The sequence below is a fragment of the Poecilia mexicana genome, unplaced genomic scaffold, assembly GCF_051168715.1.
Source record: "Poecilia mexicana isolate PSO_F unplaced genomic scaffold, ASM5116871v1 scaffold_11, whole genome shotgun sequence".
Lineage (NCBI taxonomy): Eukaryota > Metazoa > Chordata > Actinopteri > Cyprinodontiformes > Poeciliidae > Poecilia > Poecilia mexicana.
The window spans coordinates 8,723,276-8,749,815 of record NW_028263380.1 but is presented as its reverse complement, the minus strand read 5'-3'; the positions used below and the strand labels follow the sequence as shown (position 1 = coordinate 8,749,815).

Sequence of the window (26,540 nt, the reverse complement as noted above, 5' to 3'; positions counted from 1 at the left end):
GATTAATCAGGTTTGCGGACGACATGACGCTTGGCTAAATTCCAAGCCGTAATGTTACCGACGGGCACCAGAGCGACCAATCTGATTAGACTAAAGAAGACGAGTTTGAATCTTCTGAAACAAAGAGGGGATTTATTTCTTACACATGTGAGGTGTTGTCGTCTGAAGGGAGCTGCTGGAAAACTCCCTGCCAACACCAGACGGTGATCTGAACGCGCAGCAGGCCAAACGGCAGGCAGGGAAGGAGTGAAAAGATTCACAAATGAATCTTTTCACTCTGTTTGTCTCTCTCGTACATTTTCTCTGACAAACACAATGACACATACACCACCACACACCATGTTGCAATCTGTCAAACTGTCACTGCTGCTGCGACTGGGGTTTCAAACCTCGGCTCTTTGAAGTGCACTGTGCTCAGATCTCATTATCGACATTGTAATTTGTGTGCCAACCGCGTGGACCGGTGTGTGCGTTATGTCTGTGGGAAATCCGTCATATCAGGATCCCTTTGGGAGTAACGGTGCCGAAGCTCCACCCACGCACATGATGCGCGGCGCATACAACCCCTGGCAAAAAGTATGGAATCACCAGTGTTGGATGAGCAGTCATTCAGACATTTCATGCTGTAAAACAAACTCGGATCAAAAACATGATACAATATTAAGGTCATTCCAAAGTGCAACTTGTTGGCTTTCAGGAACACTCAAAGAAATGAAGAGAAAACATTGTGGAAGTCAGTGAATGATACTTTTATTGACCAAACACAGGGAAATAAATATGGAATCACTCAATTCTGAGGAAAAAAGTATGGAATCACTCAAATTGGAGGTAGAAAAAAGGACACACCCAGTCTATTTCCTTTCCCTAAATGGACACCTGCCCCAGATTAGATGTGCCCGTTAGTGTGCAGTTCAAAACACCTGCAGTCATGACACCTTGGAGGGCTGCTGGACGAAGTGGAGTGGCGAGAACCATGACTCCAACAAGAGAAATGTCCCTTGAAACAAAAGAGAGGATTATGAAACTTCTTGAAGAAGGTAACCCTTCACGCATGGTTGCTAAAGATGTGGGCTGTTCACAGTCAGCTGTATCCAAGATATGGTCCAAACACAAACAGCATGGAATGGTTGTTAAAGCCAAGCGTACTGGTAGACCAAGAAAGACATTAAAGCGTCAAGACAAACAACTAAAGGTCATTTGTCTTGAAAACCAAAAAAGTACAACTAAACAGATGAAGCATAAATGGGAGGAAGCTGGAGTCAATGTATGTGACCGAACCGTAAGAAATCGCCTAAAGGAGGTGGGATTTCAATACAGGAAAGCTAAATGAAAACCAGCATTGACACCTAACCATAAAAGAACAAGATTCCGATGGGCTAAGGAGAGGCAATCATGGACTGTGGATGACTGGATGAAAGTTGTCTTCAGTGATGAGTCAAGAATCTGCATTGGACAAGGTGATGATGCTGGAACTTTTGTTTGGTGCCGTTCCAGTGAGATTTATGAAGAGGCCTGCCTGAAGAAAACAACCAAATTTCCACAGTCCTTGATGATATGGGGCTGCATGTCAGGCAAAGGCACTGGGGAGATGACTGTGGTTAATTCTTCTATCAATGCACAAGTTTACATTGACATTTTGGACAGTTTTCTCATCCCTTCAATTGAACAGATGTTTGGTGATGATGAAATAATTTTCCAAGATGACAATGCATCGTGCCATAGGGCAAAAACAGTGAAGGCATTCCTTGAAGAAAGACACATTCAGTCGATGTCATGGCCTGCAAATAGTCCAGATCTCAACCCAATAGAAAACCTGTGGTGGAGATTGAAAAAAATGTTCCACAAGAAGGCTCCAACCTGCAAAGCTGATCTGGCAACTGCTATCAAAGAGAGTAGGCACCAAATACTGTTTGTCCCTCATCAAGTCCATGCCTCAGAGACTAAAAGCTGTTATAAAAGCCAAAGATGGTGCAACTAAATACTAGTGATGTATTTTGAATGGTCTTTTGTTTATGTGTTTTTCATGATTCCATACTTTTTTCCTCAGAATTGAGTGATTCCATATTTATTTCCCTGTGTTTGGTCAATAAAAGTATCATTCACTGACTTCCACAATGTTTTCTCTTCATTTCTTTGAGTGTTCCTGAAAGCCAACAAGTTGCACTTTGGAACGACCTTAATATTGTGTCATGTTTTTGATCCGAGTTTGTTTTACAGCATGAAATGTCTGAATGACTGCTCATCCAACACTGGTGATTCCATACTTTTTGCCAGGGGTTGTAGAGCAGCAAATGGCCAGAGGGGTCACCAAAAGAATCATCATGACATGTTTCACTAAAAAATGTGCTGAGCATTTTAATACAAATGCGTAACAAATTTTCTCCAGAAAAACTGTCCTCTGTTGTGCCTTACCTTCAGTCGTCCGTTCTTTTGGGCTTTGATCTGAAGTTTGGCAGGCGCCTGTGTTTGAACAGTAAGGCATCAAGTGTCGGGACGGGAAAGGGAAACAGAGACGACCACGGACTGATGCTTGCTCACTTGCATCACACCGTTTTTCTCCTCCACTATGTCACCCGGTTCTCCAAAGGAGCCTGCACGGCCGAGCTGGGTGTGTGGGACTCTTTGTCGTAGCTGGGAGGGAGAGGAACGGAATCATCAAAATTATTTTACTGTTGTTGACAGAAAAAAAAAAAAAATGTTGCGTTGTTCCTTTCAAGAAATGAAAAACTTCAAAGTAACATAAAATACCATCTTCAGCCTGTCATGGTTCGAGAATGATTAACTTTGAAGAGATTTATTACAGTCTGCTAATCTAAAATAATTATTTAAATTAATGTGAAAAAGTTTTGCAGACTTTAAGCTTTTTCTGATTTTATTAATAGGCTTCTCCAAATTAATTTTACCAAGAGAAAAAACAAAGCCTCTCATAATTATATGGACATGATACCAAAAAATTCTAATCAAGTAGGAGTAGCACTACGTTCAAAGGTTTAATACTTGATGCTCATTACCTAATGTCAAAAACATGATTTCTATAAATGCTAAATCCTGGAAAGAAGTACAGGATGAGTTTGATTGTAGCATTGCCAATAGATGGTTCAATCAACTTGTTGACCTAATTTATTTATATATATTTATTTATTTACATATATATATATATATAAAAAAAATTCCCCTCTCACCCTCCGTGGGTGGTCTCTTTCATCCTCTGAGCTCGGGTCCTCTACCAGAGGCCTGGGAGCTTGAGGGTTCTGCGCAGTATCTTGGCTGTGCCTAGAACTGCACATTTCTGGACTGAGATGTCTGATGTTGTTCCTGGGATCTGTTTGAGCCACTGCTCCAGTTTGGGGGTGACTGCCCCGAGGGCCCCGATGACCACAGGCACCACTGTGGTCTTCACCTTCCAGGCCTTCTCCAGTTCCTCTCTGAGGCCCTGGTATTTCTCCAGTTTCTCATGCTCCTTTTTCCTGATGTTGTGGTCACTTGGTATTGCTACATCCACCACAACGGCTTTCCTCTGTTCTTTATCCACCACCACAATGTCCGGTTGGTTCGACATTACCATCTTGTCTGTCTGGATCTGGAAGTCCCACAGGATCTTAGCTCGGTCATTCTCCACCACCTTTGGGGGTGTCCCCCATTTTGACCTCGGGGCTTCCAGTCCATATTCTGCACAGATGTTCCTGTACACTATGCCCGCCACTTGGTTATGTCGTTCCATGTACGCTTTCCCTGCCAGCATCTTGCACCCTGCTGTTATGTGCTGGACTGTCTCAGAGGCCTCCTTGCACAACCTACACCTTGGGTCTTGTCTGGTGTGGTAGATCTGAGCTTCTATTGCTCTGGTGTTTAGGGCCTGTTCCTGGGCGGCCAGGATGAGGGCCTCCGTGCTGTCCTTGAGTCCAGCTTTCTCCAGCCATTGGTAGGATTTCCTGATATCAGCCACTTCAGTTATTTGTCGGTGGTACATCCCATGTAGGGGCTTGTCTTCCCATGATGGTTCCTCCAGCACCTCGTCCTCTGTTCCCCATTGCCTGAGACATTCGCTGAGCACATCGTCCGTTGAGGCTTTGTCCTTGATGTATTTATGGATCTTAGATGTTTCATCCTGGACAGTGGCTCTCACACTCACTAGTCCTCTGCCTCCTTCCTTACGGCTCGTGTACAGTCTCAGGGTGCTGGATTTGGGGTGGAACCCTCCATGCATGGTTAGTAGCTTCCGAGTCTTAACATCCGTGGCCTTCATCTCTTCCATTGGCCAGCTAATTATTCCGGCAGGGTATCTGATTACTGGTAAGGCATAGCTGTTTATTGCACGGATCTTGTTCTTGCCATTGAGCTGGCTTCTCAGGACTTGCCTTATTCGTTGGAGGTATTTGGCCGTGGCTCCTTTCCTTGTGACCTCATCGAGGTTGCCATTTGCTTGTGGTATTCCCAGGTACTTGTAGCTGTGCTCTATGTCTGCTATCGTTCCCTCTGGGAGTGAGACCCCTTCTGTGCGGACGACCTTCCCTCTCTTTGTAACCATCCGGCCACACTTCTCTAGTCCGAATGACATCCCAATGTCAGTGCTGTAGATCCTGGTGGTGTGGATCAGTGAGTCGATGTCTCGCTCGCTCTTGGCGTACAACTTGATGTCATCCATGTATAGGAGGTGACTGATTGTGGCCCCATTCTTAAGTCGGTATCCGTAGCCAGTCTTGTTGATGATTTGGCTGAGGGGGTTCAGGCCTATGCAGAACAGCAGTGGGGACAGAGCATCTCCTTGGTATATGCCACATTTGATGGACACTTGTGCAAGCGGTTTGCAGTTGGCTTCAAGGGTGGTTTTCCACAGCCCCATCGAGTTTGCAGTGAAGGCTCTTAGAGTCCTATTGATGTTGTACATCTCTAAGCATTCAATGATCCAGGTGTGTGGCATTGAGTCATAGGCTTTCTTGTAATCAATCCAAGCGGTGCACAGGTTGGTGTGTCGGGTTTTGCAGTCTCGGGCGACTGTGTGGTCTACAAGGAGTTGGTGTTTGGCTCCTCTACTATTTATGCCGATGCCCTTCTGTGCCGTGCTCATGTATTTATCCATGTGTCCGCTTATCTTAGCCGCTATGATGCCTGACATGAGCTTCCATGTTGTAGAGAGACAGGTTATTGGCCGATAGTTGGATGGGACTGAACCCTTTGAGGGATCCTTCTGGATCAGGATTGTGCGCCCTTCAGTTAACCATTCAGGGTGAGTCCCATTCTGTAGCAGCTGGTTCAGTTGAGCTGCCAGTCGCTCATGGAGGGCAGTGAGTTTCTTTAGCCAGTAGGCATGGATCATGTCAGGCCCTGGTGCTGTCCAGTTTTTCATACCCGAGACTCTTTCTTGGACATCTGCCACAGTGATGGTTACCGGGGCTTGTTCAGGGAGGTTGCTGTGGTCCTCTCGTAGAGAGGTTAGCCACTGTGCCTTGCTGTTGTGGGACGCCTCCCTTTCCCATATGCCTTTCCAGTATTGTTCAGTCTCCAGCCTTGGTGGGTCTGCTCTGTTGTTAGTACCCTGCCATTGAGAGTACACTTTAGCTGGTTGGGTGGAGAAGAGCCGGTTGATCCTCCTGGCTTCATTCTCTCTTGTGTATCTCTTTAGGCGGCTGGCCAAGGCTTGGAGCCTTTGTTTGGCAGTTTCGAGTGCTTCAGGTATGGGCATCTGGCTGTACTTCTTGGGTACTGATCTTTTCATTGCACCCCTTAGGAGCTCTGACAGCTGGCTCACTTCCCTCCTTGTTATCTTGATCTTAGCCTCTAACCGTCTTTTCCATGATGGATATTGGGTCTCATGGTTGCTCTTATAGCCGAGCATTTCAAGGATCACTGATGCTGAGTTGTATATCAGCTCATTGGTTTCTGTTATGGTGTTGGTAGGGATTGTTCTCAATGCTGCATTCACATCTTCAATGAGACTTTCTGATGGTACTTCACTCAGCCGTTGTAATTGGCGTCGGGGTTGCCTGGTGTTCATTCGGGCCACGATTCTCTCTCTCAGGTCAGTTGCTGTCTCGTTCAGCTTTGATAGTTCGTTCATTACTGGGGCTGCATACCCAGTCTCGGGGTGGGGAGTAGTTAACTCCCCCCTGACCTTACCTTTGGGCTCCTCCCTTATGCCGTAGCATTTGTGTTGTACCTCGTCAATCTCAAGTTGTGATAGCAGTTGCCGTTTGCGGATGTTGGAGCACTGAGCTACTAGTTGTTTGGCAGTCATTGTAGACTGTGGGTGTCGAAGTAACCATTCCACCCTCAGTCTTTGCATGTAACCCCTCTGACTAGGGTTACTTGAGTAGTAGCATTCCAACAGATCCATGTTTTCGTCTCTCGCCCATTTCCGTCTTGTTCCAGTAGCCCATTTTTCATCAAGGTGCTCTGGTTCCCCAGCACCTGACGCAGACCTTGTTTGGCCGGGCGACGTCTGAGCCGGCATGTCATGCTTATCAGTGTCTCTCATTGTATGAGGTAGGCTATATAGCTCCAAGGGTCTTGCCTAGGGACCCACACTGCATAGCTCAATTGCACTGTTGTAACTTGCCCCAACCAATATATATATATATATATATATATATATATATATATATATATATATATATATATATATATATATATATATATATATATATATACATAAACTTACTGATACACTTTACTGGGCAAAACAGAAAATTCTCAAAAATTACAAGAACATTTTGAATCTGAGTTCCCCTTGAGAATCTCCTGTGGTGTTACTTATTGATGTACAGGCAGCGGGCCTGGACTTGTTCTGGTGCGTCACATAGATTCTCACTCATACTCGAGTGTGAGAAGAATAACACTGGGTCACCATCTTCAGTCACAGTTCCTTGAACTGACCCTGAACATTTTTCACCAAAGTTTGAGTGTATCATACGCAACAACATCCTGCCAAGTTTTCGGAAAGTGAGCAACGTTGTTCCCTTTAAACGTTCAACGTCTTTCAGTCTTTTCCCCGTGTGTCTGAGGTTTTTCAGAGACGCAGTGCATAATGAGACTCATTTTTAAGCTCTGTTCTTTAATTAAAATAGATATTTGATGATATTCTAATATATTGAGTATAGTATTCCATACAGCAGGAGCTCCAGCAACTTCATATTTTATTAAAAGTTGTGACCCTTGAAGTTTAAACGATGTCCAGAAAAAAACCCATTTTGCTAAATAAAAGTGTGGCTGGTGTGACACAACAATTTTCTCTCCATTTTATTCTGTGGGGATTCATTACTATTGCTAGCTCAGAAGGGGGTGATTATATTCTCCTCTAAAACATTTGCACTAAAATAACAGGATACACAATACTGTTCATAAAATGATTTGATTTCAGCTATTTTGCTTTATAAATAATAATAATAATAAAAAAAGAGAGAGTCAACACAGCGAGCAAACACAAACTGTATTTTGCTGATTAAAGCGGGAACGAAAAGCTGTTTACCCACTTTCAGATCTGAACCATTTCAGCTTGTGTCATTCTTACTGGTGCTTCCTCCTTTTCATGATATGATGGAGGCAAAACAAGGGAAAGCGTTGTTTTCTTACACTCAGAGTTTTCTTACACTTCTTATTCTTCTTTTTCTTCAGTAAAAAGAAGAAGAAAATTCTTTTAACAAATTAAATCAAACAATTCCACTAGCATGACTTGTACTCTGTTTCACCTCCCTAAGATATCTGCTTCCTTTTGAAACACCCACATACTGAAATCAGAAGATATTGCAGCATCGGTTGCGTAAGTTCTTTTTAGTTTTTAATGAGCTATAGCTTGCTAGGTGTAATCACCCCCCAGTTTTTACACGGTCAGATTGTGTCGCCTGTTTGCAAGATAATAAACAAAAAAACAAACGGTGTGTAACCTTGTGTTTCGTCCGGTTGGAGATGGACTCTTCCCTGGGAAGACTAAGTTTGCATGAGTGGAATCTTTTTTAAATAAGTGTTTTTAGCATTTGCCGAGCTTCGTCTTTCATGTATTTTACATGAAGTTTCATGAATTGTACATCCTGATTAAATTAAACATCTTAATTTTTTTGGCTAATTTTATTTGCAGTGCTGCATCTTCTTCCTTTCAAAGCCTCAACGGTTTTAAATGTGTTAACCTCCACTCCAGACTAAACGCAGCTTGTTGTATCTTATTGTTTTTTAACACCATCTATTTATCAATCAACTCTGACCAGCTCTGAAAGTCGTGACGAACCACAGTATTGTCACACTGCCATGTTTCACCATGGGATGGTATGTTCAGGGTGACGCATAGCAATTTGTATGTTGCCACAAAATTACTTATACTAGCCTCGTCTGACCAATGCACTTTCTCCCATAAATTTGCATAGTTTGTGGCAACCTTAGAAGGAGCTTGGTATGGCTTTTTTCTTGTCTGGCCACAATAAAGGCCATACTTAAACAGTGCACAACTAAAGGTTTTCCTGTGGATGGATTCTCTCATCTGAGCTGTAGATTTCCTCACCCCCACCAGTGTCACTATGGGCCTCTAAGCCACTTTATTAATTACCTTATTGCCTATCCTGTTTGTTAAAGTGCTCGTCTGCTTGTCTGGGTAAATCTTTAGTTTAGATTTTTTTTTTTTTTTTTTTACCTTTTCAAACGATGAATTGAATAAAGCCATGTACGACATTCAAAACTTGGAGTATTGTTTTATAACCAACTTCTAAAACCTCCAAAGAACGGCTGTATTTACACCGTGATTAAATCACACAAAGATGGATTTTCTAAAATAGTCATCTTCTGAACGCCACTGCTATCTCTAGATTTTAGTTTGGGGCATAACAGTAAATGAGGCTGGATGCTAACGTATATCAAACTTTTCTTTAGTTGTTTTTTCTTTTTTTTCTTTTTTTTTCAAACTTAAACTTTATTGTATTGTGTCACATCCTAACGAAGTACAATAAAGTTTGCGGATGCAGCTTGACATTAGGTGAAAAAGTTCAAGATGTAAAAGTATTTTCCCAAAGCACTGTAAATTGATTTTTTTGCCTGCAACCCGAGCAGGTTAGATTAGTGCTCAAACATCTGTCACAGGTCTGATCTACTTCAGCTTGCAAAAAAGGCTAATGAGAAGAAAAATAAGCTGTGAGGAAATGTTACCGTAACACAAGAACATAGGACCCATTGACCCAATCTTGTCTTTGCCTCAAGATTTGTTTCCGACTCTCCCTGACGGGTAGAAACAGAGAATATAAGGTCAGCGTGAAATGTGAACTTTGAGGATAATTAGTTCAGTGACGGCCTTATTGATCAAACTCTACATTTTGCCTACTGTGAGGAACATTTACAACGAAGTAAAAATGGTGATGTAGAGAAAATAAAAAGAAGATAAGCAAAGCTATCAAATGTACAAGGCTCTATTAAGGGAGTTTCTGTGTGCTCGCCTCAGTGTGTCTGTGTGTCAAAGCAATTGACCGTTTAGTGCCATCTGACCTCAGTGCATAGTTTTTTTTTTTTTTTTTTATCAACATGTAGCTGATAAAGTAACATATTTCTCCTCAAGGCCTCAATTCAATTTCAGATCCATTCAGTTTACTGTGTACCTTAAGGTATGAAATGAAAAGAAGAAAAGGATGAACAAAGATGTAAAAGGAAGTGTAAAAGCAGCCAAGAGCAAAAAAAAAAAACAGAATTCCTTATGCATTCAATGCGAACAGAGAGAATGGAAGTGTCGTTGTAAATGGGCCAATCACTAAATGGTGCTGTGTAAAATTAATGAATTTGAGGACCTACATGATGAAGAGTGTCGGCCGACTGAAACTTTCACCACTGAAACACACACACTGTGTCATGTTCCAGTTTCACGATTGTCTCATTGTCACTGTCTCTTTCCTATATGATATCCCACCCAACCCCACCACCCCCTCCGCCCCAAACCCCTCCCTGCTTTCTACCTCCAGGGAAGCTGGCACAGAAAACTGGGGCACAGAAGGCTGCCAAACGCTAGCATCAAACACTGTCCACACCAAATGCCTCTGCAGCAGGATATCCACCTACGCCGTGTTAGCGCAGCAAGCTAAAGACCCGGTAAGTCGCCGGTCCATAGCCCGATGCACTCTGCGGGACTTTGAATGAGGCTAATAAGGCCACCGTTACCAGGGGTCATATCAAGTTTTTGGTGCTAGAGATTTAGCAGATTTTCCGACAAGACAGGTTTTCTCACAGGCATATGGCAGAGTGCTACGAAAATGACTTTTAGGTTTTGATGCAATGTCACTGTCTTCTGGCAAGAGAGCTGGCGCAGTTTGAACCGTGCTGTTTGTCTTGGATTTTTTGTTTTTATTTTTTTTTTCATACTCCTGCACGTGGTACCATTTTCACCATTATGTCTGTACTTGTCACGTGTGGTGACGCTGCCATTCTGGCACATTATACTGCTTTTTTTTCTTTTTTGGGGGGTGCAAACTTAATAAAGGTCAAGTTGCTCTTTGGTGAGTTATTCCCCTGTGATGAGAGAGAGGAGAGGCGTCAAACAAAAAGACATCAAGACATTTCCATGTATCAGGATGTGATTTTTGCCTGCAGCACTTGCACCTGTGTTTCTATTAATATTCTAAGTGGCTGGAGATTGTACTTGAAATGCTTAAAGAAAGCTATTTAAGCTGTTAGGGGTAATGCACACTCCGTTTTTTCCCTTTTTGCTGTGGAAATGGTCATTTGAATGCTCAACAGCTCCACGTTCACCTTAACTGTATCACACAGCATACTGTTGCCTCAGTTATCTTAAAATTACCTATAATTCCTACCTTTTACCCCCATGGTGCCTCGTCCTAGTTCTCCTAGATGTCATCTGTTGCTTCTTACTTGCTGTTTGAATGTATGTCACACCTCTTCTGTTCTTATTTAAGCGTGGGAAGGTAAGCCAACATGCATAACATGATCTTCTTGCTCTATTTTATTCTAAATTAACTGCTGGTTACTGCTTAACTGAAATGTCCCTTGTAGCTTGCCGAAACTTTTAAACTGATTTTCCTTAATATAAGTGATGGACTGACTTTTAGCTTCCACATCATGGCGGTCCATCTTTTTTTTTTTTCTTCTTCTTCTTTTTTGTTCTTTTTTCTTTTTTAGACTAAATATATTTCCAAGTGTCCAGCTTTGTCTTTGTTGGCTACCAGCTGGAGTACCCTCTGAATTGTAACCATGACAATTATCCACTAGCTCTTGGATTTCAATTTTACAAAAAGTGTCACGTTCAACCGACACGCAGTGTGATATCACTACTGTACAACTAACAGCAGCAATACACAGTCTTACTGTTGAATAAGTGTTGTTTACATCACATTTTTGTTGTAAACATTGTATGTGTATTCTATATAATTTAAGAGTGGGGGGCAATATAAAAGTGTTTTCAGTGAGTTTTTGCCGTATGTATAATATTAACATTGTTTTGTATGATAAGCACATAAAACAGGATCAATGTATTTATGCCATCAATACATTTTGTCAGTCTCAAGCTTTCTTCACAGCTTTGGGTTTAGCATAGATCAAGTTAATTATTTTCGGATCTTGGATGAATTAAATCTTTATAAAGTACAGAATCAGTTTATTTGAAAGTTTCAAATGACATGTTTTTAGCAACTGACTCCAGTGATTGAGTTGTCCTTTTGCCCTGTAGCTGCTTTTGACACAGTGGACCATAGGAATGATCCGTTTTCATGTCTGCAGCTTTGGATGGATGTGAACTTCTTCGAATTCAATGAAAAAAAAAAAGAGTGATCTGATGGTGTTTGGAAGCTCTACTGAGACCCCCTATGTGGATGTTGGTGCCCTGGCCCAATGTGTCAGACCAGAAACAAACCCATATGTCAAAGTGGATGCTGGTCTAAAGTAAAAAAAAAAAAAAAATCACATCGGAGCAGCTGTCGAGTCCAGCTTTTTTTTTTTCTTTTTTCATTTAAGGGAACTGGCGAAAATAAAGCCAGTTCTTTCACAGCAGCATTTCTGAGCTGTAATCCACGCCTTTGTTGCTACTCAGCCCGGATTACTGCAACACACTTTATAAAGGAATCAGTGGTTCCTGCATCTCTCAGCTTCCGAGGTTTGCAGACTGCTACTGCACGTTTTTTTAGCTGCTCAAAGGTTTGACCACATTTCTTGTTCTTTTGCCTCCCTGCACTTACTGTCCGTGTACTTTAGGATGCATTTTAAATATATATATTTAAAGCACTTAATGGCATTGTGCCGCCTTGCCTGCCTGAACTGCTACATTCCCATCGTCGGGTGCAGGAGGGTCAGGCCTGTACAACTGCAAACTGAAAACACTGACACTTTCTCTAGCATTTCCTTCAAGCAGTAGGAATGATAAGTCATTCGATTTAGACAGCCATAGCTTTAAGCTTCAGAACCACGGTGTGAATTGATGCCAGTACTAGCTCATGTATTTTCTTGTTTCAAAAATGCTTCATTTAACTTGTGGCTGACATTTCCTTTATAAATCCTACAGCGACTGAGTAAAAAAAGAACAAAAAAAAAATGGTGCAGGCAGATAAAAATGGGCATATGAGGGGCTTTTCTCAGTGTGTGCAGATTTTTCTCTTTTTAAAGTTTCAAAAAGAATGGAAAGAATAAAAAAATAAATAAAATGAGCCAGCAAGGCAGATGCTTTGTAAGCACTGGAGGGTAATTCTGTGCGTCTCAGGGATAGGAAGTGATTGTGTCAAAAAGAGAGAATTTGGGTGGAGGAACTCTTCAGCACGCCAGGAGAGTAGTCAGATTTTAGGTAGCAGATAGCTAACAGACACAAATAAAAGAGAAATTGCATGCTGGTTGCACACGGTGGTTCTGCACCGCCAGCCACTGTTGTCCAGATGAAGAGCTCTGCATTTATGTGTACATCAATCCACCCCCACCCTCTCAAACCGCCCCCCGTGTGACCTTTTCAGCTCGGTGCAGTGCTTCTGTATAGGACTCTTTGGCAATGTGCTTAGACTGTTTAATTTTTCAAAATACATCACCTTGCTTTTTAGGCAGTTGACCAACACTTTTACTGTTATCGGCCCCGGCCGGCCGCTGTTTGCTCAATGAAAGCTTTATGTCCCTCCAAACAGCATGGTACTTTACCAAGATTCAGCCAAACGGAAGACATGCAGAGTTTGCAACTGACTGGAAGCATAATGCAGCAATAATTAGCTCAATAGTCAGTAGTGAATCCTTCTTTTTTTGTGAAGGTAATGCCTGTGCTGTTGTGCCTTACACTTTTGCCTCTAGGCCAATGAACAATAAGTCAATTAATCGCGTGATAAATTAAAAGAGACTCAATCATTTTCATTTGCTTGATTTATCGTTTTTCTCTTTTTTCTCTCTCGTTTTACCTAAAAATGAACAATGCAGGTATTCAGTCTTTTTTTGAAAGACAGTTTTGCTTACAGAGACTCCATAATTCATTTTATTTGTCGTTTCTGTTGCTTTCATTATTTATCTTGGACATTCCAAATGTCTTCCGGTTCCAGCGTTTAAATCAGGGGTCCCCAAACTTTTTCCTGTAAGGGCCACATAACTTTTCCTTTCTCTGGTGGGGGGCCAGAGTCAGTTTGTAACAGAAAAAGTGTGACATTTGCAGGAGTGCCTAAATGTAAAAATATATTGTTTTCCAGAAAGCACAATCAAATACCATTCTCTGGGTTCTTCACAGAAAAAATCCAGTAAGGATTATAGTCTGTATTTTCCGAACTATAAGCCGCATTGGCCTATAACCACAACCCCAAAGTTTTTTTTTTTTCCTTTTTTTTTAACATGCACATATAAGCCGCAGATATCTCTTCAGGTTTTCCACAACTATGCAGCAGCAGCAGAGGGGGGCGGACACCCAAAAATTGAGTCATAACAGGTCAATTGAATATCACATTTATTAGGGTTGAAAAAGAAAAAGTCGCCAAGATTAGATTTAACAGAACTGATTACGGTAGTTTCCGAACGGTAACAGTAACAGTAAAAGTGCTGATCCTTCGTGTCTGCTACTAGCATGTGCTAAATCAGTGGTCCCCAACCTTTTTATTACCGTGGACTGGTCTCAAGACTTGGAAATTTTGTTGCGACCCGGGGGGTGGGTGGGGGATGAACAGTTAGATAAGGCTTATGCATATTGGTGTTCCCACTAAATTCTGAATATGCCCTATTTGGGTTGTCTTGGCCCTTTTATCACAGCCTGTGGGGTTTTCCCTGCTGGGAACGAGAATGCAACCTGCTGAATGTGACAGGTAGCCAATCAGAAAGCGCGGTGACGTAAGAACAGAGGGGAATCCCAAACAGCTGACATATCGCGCAACTGAGAGTCCGGTGGATATCAGAGATGATATGTGAAAATGTTTATTATTAAATCTAAAGGTCATTATTATGTTTATTCAGTTAAAAATGTTAACTATGAAAAAACACAGTCACCTCCAAATCATAGTGCAGCAAATAGAGCGGCTGCTTTTATCCACCGCCTTTTCTTTTGTTACGTCTTTTATCTCTTAAAATGAGTCCACAAACTATCACTATTGTTTCTACATCGTCATCCGTGTTTGGTTATTCTAAATTCCCGCTATGTTGGGGGTTTTACTGGATTATCCTCTGGAATCGGGATGTTTGTGACTGGAATCGGTTCGTGTTGCTCCTGCCTTGGACACACGAACCGATCGAACCTGTTGTACTTTTATCAGCTCTGTGGTCACAGAGGTTTGGAGAATCAGCCGACAATTCATAAATCTTGCCGTCTAAACCAGACTTAAGACTCACAAGCTCTACTCATCTCTTCTCGACCATTGCCCAAACGCTCTGACTCTGGTCGCTATGGTAACGTATCCCTTCAAAATAACAGAAGCGCCACAAAAATGAACATTTTACTTTCGTGAAAATTTTAACTCATGATAATGACTTACGGGAGCCCTGAGTTTGTTTCTCTGCAAGGAGACATCAGGGAGTGATGGGAGACAATAACACCCGAGCTGTGTTGCTTGAGCACAGTGTGCTTGGTCTCTATGTGGCAAAGCAGCTTGAAGCTTGGTCACCGCATGTTACGCAGAGCGGGCTTGTAATGTGGGAATCACCTACCGGTCTGGGATAAATCCATTCTCCTGTCTCTTCTCTGGGCCTTTTCCCCTTTGCAAAGAAACTTTCCAAAGTTTTACAAAGACATCTGATCTGTTTCTTACTCATTTTGCTGCTAGTGTAACCGAGACCTCCAATGATTCACTTCCTGCTAAAGAGCCCCCTGGTGGTTGAAGAAAAATTCACATATATAAACAGATTATAGTCCGGAAAATACGGTAAATGAATAAAAATTTGAATGCTCTCTGGTATTGTTCAGGAGGCCGGACCAAATGTGGAGGCGGGCCGTAGTTTGGGGACCCCTGGTTTAAATGTTAGTTAGAATTTAAAGTTTATTGAGAATGTGTTCTTGCATTTTTATGCCATTATTACCATTATATGACTTGAAAATGGTCTCAAAACAACAATGTTATCGTTTATCGCAATAAGTTCTGGGACAATTTATCGTCCAGCAAAATTTCTTATCGCCACAGGCCTAGTTGCCTCCCTGAAGGATGCGTTGTACAGATCACGTTTGGAGACTTTCTGGCTAGAACTTTTCAACTTTTGGTAAATTGGTCCCTCTGAATAGCTTTTTGGTATAAATGTGTGCAATCGTTGATGTCTGTCTTCATAATTCTCTGGCAAGCTATCCAGGATGTACCCTGCCTCTCACCCAAAGGCAACTGGGCCAGGTTCCAGCCAAGCAACCGTGCAGATTATTAAGTTGTTTGAGAGAATAGATGAATATACGATGTTGGAAAGATCCAATGCACTACACCTGAACTTTATGCTTTTCTGTCTTCTTTTAAGTTTTACAAAGACTTAACATTACAGCCTTAAGGGTGATTATAAAACAGGAGTTAATGTTTACAATGTGTTTTTCCCATGTTATTATGCAAAAACGTGATACCCCAGGTTAATAACAAAACTGAGATTGGACTAGACTAGGTAGAGCAGACTCCAGGAGTTAGCTTACATGGTGCAGCACCTAATGTGTCCCCCCCACCACAAGCTTAGCGTGCCTCCCGTTTAGGCTCGTGGGAGGGATTTTATCTCCCTGCTGGTCTTCAAACAGCTCGAAATCTCTCGTTGAGGATTTTGGAGAGCTGCTGCTGAATGGTAGGGCCAGGAATCTGCCTCCCCCCTATCGCTACCCTGAAATGGGCTAAGCGTCTTGGAGAATGAATGGATATTTTCAGCCTCTTCACGGCAGGGAACAACAGTTCCCTTTGGGATCCCGTGGTGATGGATATGGCTGTGAGCGAGTAACATTTAGCTTATTCATATGCTGATTCTTGTTTTGCAAGAACAAATTAATATTTTTCCCCACAACTTACTCTCAGTCATGCAAAATTCAGATGCACAGAGCAGGGTGTGCAGTGAATGATGTCAGTCGTTACGTTGCATCATTTTGCTTTGATAGCAGTTGAACACACCACCAAAGTTAAAAGCCTCAGCGGAAGATTAAATTCAGATCAGGGCACCAACTGTGATTAGTTTTTAGGAGGCTTTACGTCTACTGTGATAAGAAAGTAAGTAAGTGTACTTTTCTTTGTTTTTGTTTTTTCTTCAATACTGTCCCAAAATATTTAAATTGAAATAGATATTTCAAACTGAACTGGGCAGTTCTAATGTTCTTGTGATCAAAGTTCAATGACTTGCATTTCTTAAAAGCATTATTGTTGCATGGTTAAAAAAACTGTACAAAATGCATTGTGGGAGTTTTTTGTGACCTTTTAAAGAATGTCCTGCAGTATATTGAGTGCAAGTTTTTTCAAGTAAAGCTTAGCTTCCAAAAAGTAATACTTATATTTAGCATTTATCATTGCTTGGTAAACTTTTCTAGTTATTTATTTTTTTCCCTGCAAAGTTTAAGATTATGAAGAAAGGTAGATCTACCTCCTTTTGTTTACAACCACTTAGGCTTTTTTTCTCTCTTAAAGTATGATGTGCAGCATTCAATGACCTATTTTTAAGATGCAACCTTCTGTCAATGTTAAAAAAAATATCCTTTACAACCTAGTGAATTAAACCAAGGCCTCAAAAATGCTCTCTTAATATGTTTGGCTGGCTATGACTCAGAATGAAGACTTCTGCTTTAGTTTCTAAAGTCCTATATCTAAATGAATTTGGTATGTTTAGTTCTGTCTTGGTAACTTTCAAGGTTATTCTTTGTCTATGAACCTCTGTCTCTGCATTATTAAAAAAAAAAGTTAATTTAAAAAAATGCTTTCGTCTAGGTGTTTTTATATTTTAATTAGCTTTCTTAAAATTTTACTAAATTTATCTCAAAAGTATATTTCATCGTAACCTAGGTTTTTCAAGAGATAACATGAATCAAGAGATCACTGCTTTGTAAAACTGATATATATATTTTTTTTCGGAAAATATTTTATATTGTAGTCTAAATGAAATAGGTGGCACTTTTAATTGTTCTTAATAAGATTTTGTTCATAAAAACAAAATAATACTGCTTCTCATCGACTAAATCGACATCAAACTGCTGGACTATATGAAATGCAGATTTTCAGTCCATTCACTGCAAAGAGAGCACATAGATCTGTCTACAGCGAATATGTCAGGAAGGTTCCAAATGATTTGTTGCGGGATATAATAATAGATAAACCCTAACATATATCCTCTTGATCCGTTCTGGTGGCTATGCTGGAGGAAGAGTAATAGGAACTTTAGAATCATCGCTACTGTCTCTGTGAAGAGCATTATCATGACAAAAAACAATGGTGCAGGCTCTGTCAGCCGCAGCCGCCTTCTGATGCTTCAGCACATTCCCATTTTTTTAGGCCATTGTGTAAAAGAAGAATGGCGGGGGAGAGTTGTGCAGCTGAAGTGGCAACATGAAAGGCAACATCATTCATGTTGATGCCAGAACTGGATTCCAAAAGGACCGATGCTGTAACTTAGCATTCACACCTCAAGCGTTTGTACATCAGGACCTTGTCAGTTGGAGTCCAGCTCCATGAGCCAGGACACTGCACACCGCTTTTCATCTGTGAATTTGTGAAGGTGATTAGTCGTACTTTGCTTGGTCAGTAAGACTGCATAAATTGAAAAAACTTGATTCACTATTGCATCCAAGGTTGTTCCATTAAGCTAACAGTTGGCTTGCTCATGTTGTATCTCAGCTAAATCCATGTCACATCACTTAAGCTGTGACATCCTCCTTGTAGTGAATTGATGATTGTCCCCATTTCCATGAAAAGGTGAATGTAGTGGTTTGTACCGTAAGACAGAGGCTTGGCATTGTGGCTTATCTTTTTCCCCGGAGGTCTGTTTGGAATATTTCAGCTCCCGACATAATATATTATTGAGTGAATTAAGTCAACACAGCAACAGTAGTGTATCTGCTAAACAATGCGTAATGTTCTGAGCATACAGCAACTATATGCCCTTGTGGTAAGCAAGCAATGTTATTCATTTCTCTAAATCATGTGGCAGAATTTTCCAAATTCCCCAGTAGACATCTGCTTTTAGGGTTCCTTTAAGCAATTCATTGTCATCAGTTATTATCTGACCTGCAGTAGATAGGTTCTCATAATGTTTTCGATTCAAATTTTGCTAAATTTGCACTTATTTATGATGGTAAATGTGACTTTTTGTGACTTGTTATACCAATAATGGACTACAACTTAGCATTAATTAAGGCTGAGGCAGCAGTGTAGCAAGAGTAAGAAATGCTGCCACCTGCAGGTGGGAGATAGTAATCTCTTAAACCTAATGTTTTGGACTAAAAATTGTAGTAAACTTACAATTATGCTTTAGCATGAAAAAATGAGGGGGGTTGTTGATTTTTTGCGTGAATTTTCATGATTTCTGAGTCACTACTACCTGGAGGAACTTGTTTGTACACCAGCTAACAAGGGAGTGCATGTTTCCTTATCGTCCTGTAGCAGAATGGTGAGAAGTACCAAGATGATAATTTTCCATTGCTGACTTAGAACTGAGGATGGAAGACTGGCTATGTGAGAGAAAACCTCATGTATACAGCTGACCAAGTGAGACAGACATTTCTGCTGGATTGTAGGAGGTTATTATTCCCTTCTGCTCTACTCCTTGAACGGCTCTGTTCCTTTTTCATTGAGTGTTAAGAAGGTCGAAGTCATGTGATGCCCTCAAGTCGAGTAACTGCTGTTATTCATTACTTGGTCCCTCAGAGTTTGAATTACTTTTTAGAGGCCTGAAACCTATTACAGCGCATTAATTCCTATATTATGGGGCAACATGATGGCAGTGACCTATATGATGAGCAGGTCATTCCAAGCGACATTTGTGCTTCCTGTGACTTCTCGTCCAGATGAACAGTACTGACTTTTCCTTTGGAAAGTGGGCTGGGAGGAAAAGTACATTGACTTCTGTGGTATGTGTGGCATCAATGAGGAGTGTGGTGACCATTAGTGAGTCCTCACTGAGCCCCCAGTACAACCATTAGACCCAGTGCAGAGGGCCTAAAGGTATGGGTCAGTGTTTTTTTGTCGATGGCTCTCAGCCAGAGGCTCCTGTTACTGATGCTGAGTGCACTTTGTTGCTGCAACAGAGATTGGATTCTGGAAAATGGGTGTTGGGTATTAGTTGGGGAATTAACTCTTTCATGCATTGTGTTCACCACAGTGGACAGTTTTTTTTGTTGTTGTTTTGTTTTTGTTTTTTATACATGCGTCCATGTTGAAGTTATAGTGGCACATAAGTTGCCTCTATAGACTCAGCTGTTCCAACAATACTGCTGACTGAACAACCAGTGGAAGTACAAAATCAACATCAATCAACAATTTTTTTCTTGAATTTGCTTCAACAACTGTTAGGCTGTTGAGGTCTGGACTTGCCCACATCTGTGGGATGTATTGACTACTAAGCTGAGGATGTCTGAGGAAACAATGCATCCCGAATGCCCTGAAAATGCTTAGAAAGTGAGAAAAGTTGGGTAAGGAAGCCTCAACATCAGTACAAAGAAGAACAAAATTTTAGAAACCTGGAAGCTCAAAAAAAGAGGTTGGACTACAGTAGCCTTGTTTTGTGTCCATTTCTTGTATTCTCTCATTGTTATGTTTGGATGACTTATTTCCTCTTTTTTTGTTTTTGTTTAGGGCCATTTGCATTGTTTTTTACCATGCACTATGTTGTTTTTGGTCAGCAGTTGTCGTTTTTACTAATTTTGCACCTTCTTATTTTATAATCATGTACACTGATCTCAGCGGAGGAAGTGTGCTTTAAATGTTGTTATGGATAATTTCATCAGCTCCCGAATGAGTTACTGAAGTGCTCTAGGAATACATTTTCACCATTTCTGGATGTTTGCTTGATGTGTGTAACCCACATAAAATGAGGGTGCCTCTTTAAGAAAACACTGGTTAGGAAAGCAGGATAGTCTGCCTAACCAATGAGAATAACTAGATTCCAGTGTGTTTCAACCAATAAGAAGGCAGACAAATGTCAACTTTTACTGAGCTTTGGATAACATTTTATTTTTTTATTTAAAAAAAAAAAGATTTTACAATTTATGAAAAAGTGAATTAATAATATAGTATGGTAAAGGTGAACAGTTTTATTGCAAGTAATTTGATAGCTAATTTATGGATTATGGCTAGAACAGCTTAGTAAAAAATATATAATTCTTCTGGTCCTGTCTGTTGACAGGTCAGGTTTTTGTTTTTGGGATGTTGGATTTTTCCTGAGGTGGATGCCACCTTCGACTTTGATGGTGAGCCTTCCCACTTGGGCTTGGAGGGAAAAAATCATTCCCTCCTTTTTTACTAGGAGTCCTGCTGCATCCTGCGGTGTGGTAGGCCTCTATCACTCACATCTTCACACACATTTGGATATATGTAAGCCCACTGACTGACATTTTTTCACTATTGTCCTTTCATCCTGGGAATTTTTGGACTGGCTTTTTTTTAAATTAGGGACATTATAACAAACTGCTGTGTTGGAAATTCTCATGTGAATGGTGTTTAAGTTGAACTTGAATTGAAACTGAATCTTTTTTAACTCAGGTTGTCAGGGTGCCCCAAAAGACTTAAAACGGAGAACTAGCACTTGGCCAAGTATTATTAGTACTTTATGTATTTGTTTTGTGAAATTTTATTTTCACAAATGTGTAAGTCTTGACCAGCTTTTTAATGTCATGGTTTAGTTCACTAAAACCAGTTTATTAAATTCATATAACTACCTTTCACTACTGTTACATGTAGACAATAGATTGATTGTTCTCTTGAGTCATCTGGGCTTACAAATGGTTTTGTAACCCATTCCTGACTAATAAATGTCAATGACTTTTTTACAAAATCTTCTTTAGATTGCAACATGTGTTGCGTTTTGAGATTTTGTTTTGCTTAGTTCATATTATCGGATTATAAATGTTTGATTGTCTGTCTGATTGCACAGGCCTGGTAGTAAAAGTGAAGTTGAACTAAACTTTCCAAAGAATTTGATAATTAAATCAGGATTTGACAAGGCATTATTGCCATTTTCACAGTTCGTTTGGAGACAGCCTGTTCTTCTTAGTAAATGGAATTGGGATTTGAGAAATGCTTTTTGTTCTTATGCAGATTATCTTTTTCTGATCTAACACATTCACATTTGATAACAATAAAAAAATTACAAAAAATTATAAAAACAAACGTGTAAGTGGGCAAAATTCTTTTCACAGCTCTGAATTTAACACAGGTTTTACACACGTTTTCCAACTAATTTGGCATGTGGAAAAAACATTTATAATCAAAGTAGTCAGGCTATCATAGTTCATATATGAAAGGGGTGACAGTAAATTAAAAGAGAGAAGCAATTTCCAGACATGCAGTTCAGCTGTCCATTGACACACATATGAAGGCCTAGAAGCATGTGTGCAAGTCGCAACGTACCAAAAAAAGAAAAAGCATGCAGAGGTCTTCCAAACACACATTCATATGCGGTGCCAGGCTGCTGGAGCAGATCTGAGTGTCAGCCGCCCAACTCTGACAGCTTATCCCGGGCCACAGCGCTGGGGACAAGGGGGGGGGGGGGCGCGAGGATTAACCTCCATGTTTAATAGAAAATGGAGGAGGTGGTAGGGAGAGAGACAGAGGGAGGAGAGAGAGAGATGGAGGGATTTAGGAGCAGTGGTGCTATTACAGGCCGTTTACAGTGAAGTGAAGGATAGCCAGTTAATCCTGTTTACTTTCTATAGCCGCTGAGGTTTCCACACGTGTATTTGCGCGTACACCGTGCTGCGAGTCGCTTTTGGACCGTTGCTTTCAGACACCAGACGGGTCTTCACTTCAGAGAAATGGAGGGCAGAGGAGGGATTGATTGAGTTAGGTCATGAAAAGATACAATAGACTGAGCCACTTAATTCTTAAAGTGACCAGTGGGAATACAAACCCTTGAGATGCAGGCTGGCTTTCACATTACTCATGGGTGGTGGTGGGGGGATCATGAGATTTGGACTTTTGAGGAAGTATTGCCTTTTGAAAAGTCACTTGTTACCAGAGCCAATAAACCACCTTATACCGCTTCTGCTTCAGTGTCGCAATGTTTACTTGGAATATAATTATACCTTGAAGTAATTCGCTCAGATTTGTTCTCATAACTGGGGGATTTGTAGCTCATGCGCTCACTCAGGCAGATAACCGGAAATGTTAGTGAAAAGGTCAGTGGTTTAAGCAGCACCTGAGACCTCAGTTCAGTCACTGTAGATGAGCGCACAAACACACCAACTCCGGGGAGACAAACACCCCATTCAGAGCAGAGAGGACAGGAAAGATAATTTATTTATTAACCAATTACTGCATCAGAGTATTTTTCTCTCAGCCATGCCGTCTTTGTTCTGTACGGGCTTTCTCGAAGCTTTTTCTCATACACCTGCCAAACTAACTGCTTTTCGCTGCAATCATTCTCGTGAAACGATCGTCTCTGCCGGGAATGAGCTTAAATCTGTTTCGCCTCGCTATCATTTGGTTGCTCAGGGTTCCCCTAATCAGAATGGAAACATTTTAGAGCTCACTCTATTATTTAGACTATTAATGGCCATTGTTCCCGATCTGACGGCAGAGAGGGATGACTGAGGCCCCGCAAGATGGCAGCTCATATTTTAACTTATTAAAATCGGAGACGGCGCCGAGAACGAAAACAAAGGCCTGCTCCAAATGAAGCGACTTCTACAAGGTTAAAGCATGCAAAGATCGTGCACTTGTCAACAATAATTAAAGGAGAAGGCATTCCGAAGTTTACAAAGGATTCTGGTTGGAACTGGATGCTTTTTTGCATTAATTAAAGGTTAGCCAGGTTGAAAGCAGGAATAATCAGGGAAAAAAGGTGAGCATGTGTTTCTCAGTCTTAAAATGAACAAAGACTGAGGTTTGGTGTGTCACTTGTTTTAATCTTGAAGAAAAAAGTTTCATTTTCCCTGGAGTATTTTTGTGTTTAAAGGGGTAAAAAAAAAAAGACAAAGCGCATTTGAAAAGAAATATATATGTTTGCCTATAGAGCTCTGTTCAAAGAAATTATGGACAAAATATGAGATTATTTGTTTTGATAACTTTGAATAAAAATACCATATCTGTAAGGTATTAATGTTATTTACATAAGAGTTAATTTTATGCATAACATGAGGTTAATTTCTTTCATTTAAAGAATAATCCTATTTATACAACTGCAGAAATAGCAAAGAAAATTATTGCATCAACATTTTCTACATTTATTGATTTACTTGACGTTGATAGAGGCTAAAATAAAAATATAATTTCCTCTTTTCTTTTCTTTTTTTTTGCATATTTCTGTGACGTTATCAAAAATAATGTTACCAAAGTAGAAACATGTCATGTTGCATTGAGTATGTACAAAGATAACTATACTCCTAGAGTGGCAGTGAGTCAAACACAGTGTTTTAGTAAATGTTCACATTTTAAAACTAACTGAAACTGGAAATGCTCGTATCTGTGGGATACAATGTTATATTAGTGGATATCTCCTGTCTTTCAATTATAGAGGTTCTGTGTTATAACACTAAAGTTGCATTGGTTGTTTCAATGCGCCCCACCAACTTCAACCTGTCGATCTGTTCCAAGTCTGCCAAAAGTGGTGTAAACTTTTGGATTTTGCGACAGGCTGTCATTTATAAAATGACATAAAGATGATTTATTCCTGTGCTCCTTCAGGCATCTTATTATTATTATTATTTTTAAATTCTCTCAGCATACTCACAATGTACCTTTGCTTCCAGGAATTGTTAGTCTGCAAAAGCAGGGATAAACATAACAATCTCTTGAAAAAGTAGATGTTCATCAGAGCCTCAGATTTGCTTCTTAGAAAAACATGCATGATTGTCAGGTTACCATAGGTAACCTGAAAAGGTTGCCTGGGGTCTTGGCTTTCTGAAGAAACTAAACTGTTATTTAAAACCCACATACTAAACATTTCTTCTCAACACGCATCTTCCATGCATCTGGGGCGCGATTTTAGGGGAAATATCTAGGCTTTTCAACATTATTTATTACCCAGAAGCATTCTTATAAGAAGTATATGAAAACAAAAAAAAACCTCATTTGTGCTGAGACTTATTAGATTGAAAATTCAGATTTATACAGTATGAAGAAAATGCAAAATGTCCATGTCTCAGTAAAATCAGAGAAAACAGAATACAACCAGTAACCACTGCACACTTCTGTTTTGAATAGAATGAATGGAGCTTCCAAGAATAAGTGATATTTTTCTTTTAAATGCTGAGTAGTCTGTTATAGATTTCTGTGATGTCAAGTGTGAAACTGGTTCTTAGAACATGCTTTTGAAATATGAGCTTTGAATAAGGTAGATTTTGTTTGTGGATCATTTCTTTTAATATGGCTACATGTTTTGAATTGGTGCCCCGCTGCTATAAAATTGGCGTTGACTTATTTTCCCTCTTCTGGCAGAACCTGCAACACTTCCATTTAAAATGTAATCTTTAAAGAGCCAACACATCATGGGATACTAATACAGTTCCCAGACGTCTGGTAGAGAAACATGACAGAACCTCAATTATATATATATATATATATATATATTTTTTTTTTTTTTTAATTATAGCCCAGACTGATGTGGTCATGTTTAGGGAAATATTATCTCTTGTAGCCATTTCTTGTCATAAGAAGTTCAAGAGTTATGCCTTTCCTGTTCTTTTTACTCTTTTGAAGGGCTCTGAAGGAAAAATTGGCATATGGGTCAAATCATCTTCATAACCGAAAGAGATATTACCAAAATACATAAAGTTTCAATTAACCTTGTTTTACAGGAATGAATTGGGGTGGTGGGGCATCAGTGATTTTGTTTTATTCTTTTGTAACCTACTCTTATCAGATTTTTTCCCCTCTGAATAAATGTACTCAAATTAAATATTGTATTTTGCAAGGTGTGATTTTGCTCATGAACTATAATGTTGTTATTATTATTATTATTATTATTAATGTAGTGCTGCCATTAAGCTGTAGTTTTCTGCACTTGAGTATAGAAACACCGCTCTTTGTGACGCCCGATGCCGACTTTGTGATGCATGTGGCAAAGACGCAGATAGACTCTGGATTCAAGTTGTCTAGGGCGCTTCCCCATTGAGGGTGCATTAACAGGTGCACTGACGTGTAAGACACGCTGATGGAGTATTGAGGAAGAAAGATGTAAGGGGAATGGGATGAGCAACCTAGAGAGGCAGAGACGGAAACGGAGAGGTTGGTACGGCGGAATGGGTGGGAAAGAAGAGAGAAGAAGTCTCAGAGAGAGGAGATAAGTAGGTTAAACTTCCTGAGCTGAAAATAGCTATCTTTTCCATCAAATGGTTTCCAAGCTGCCCAGGGGGAACTGGCCGTATACAGCAGAACCTCAACACTCTCGCACTAATCTGTAGTCCCTGTGTTTCACGGTCATCCATTCTGACCAGCAGCAATGTATTATCACGGTTTCCTTTAAGGGCATAACATTTGTGTGGCAGAAAGAAGCCTCAGGCCTTCAGGGTTTGTGTGGGTAATCTGTTTCCATTTATTTACTTTTTTTTTTTTTTTGTACCAGTTTCCTTACATCATCACATTATACATTGAATCTCATTTTTGATGTACGGTTTATGCATGCCTGTTTTACATTGCAACCAAAGAACTATGAGGAGTTCTAAGACCGTCTCCTAACGTGCTTTGAATACAGTAAAGTGTGGCATCTCAGAAACGCTAACGTATTAAAAAAGAGGATCTCTAAAGTGCATATTTAAGCACTTTTTGAAAAAGTATCTATACTCCTTGAATTTTTCCTGTATTTACTGCAATTGCTAACTAATGTCTTTGTGTTTCTTTTTTATGATGGAACAACTGAAAGTGGTGCAGAATTGTGAAGTGAAAAGAAAGTAATTCATGGTTTGAACTATTTTTTTTAACATTTTTTGCTAAATGAAAGGCTTAACTGTTTAGCGTGCCTATGTTTTCTGGCACGCTGTGCGAGTACTTTGTAGAACCACATTTCACAGTAGTTTCAAGCTCCAGATTATCCTTTGGATT

At 40.3% G+C, this 26,540-nt stretch overlaps 1 protein-coding gene across 1 annotated transcript in view; it reads left to right on the top strand.

Annotated features, from left to right (window-relative positions):
• The window catches only part of adgrb2 (adhesion G protein-coupled receptor B2), a 178,920-nt gene that overhangs the window by 102,490 nt on the left and 49,890 nt on the right, over positions 1 to 26,540 (top strand). The window contains exon 16 of the mRNA XM_088010131.1: positions 9,927 to 10,053. Coding sequence (XP_087866257.1) covers positions 9,927 to 10,053 — 127 coding nt within the window. The remainder of the gene's footprint in view (positions 1 to 9,926; positions 10,054 to 26,540) is intronic.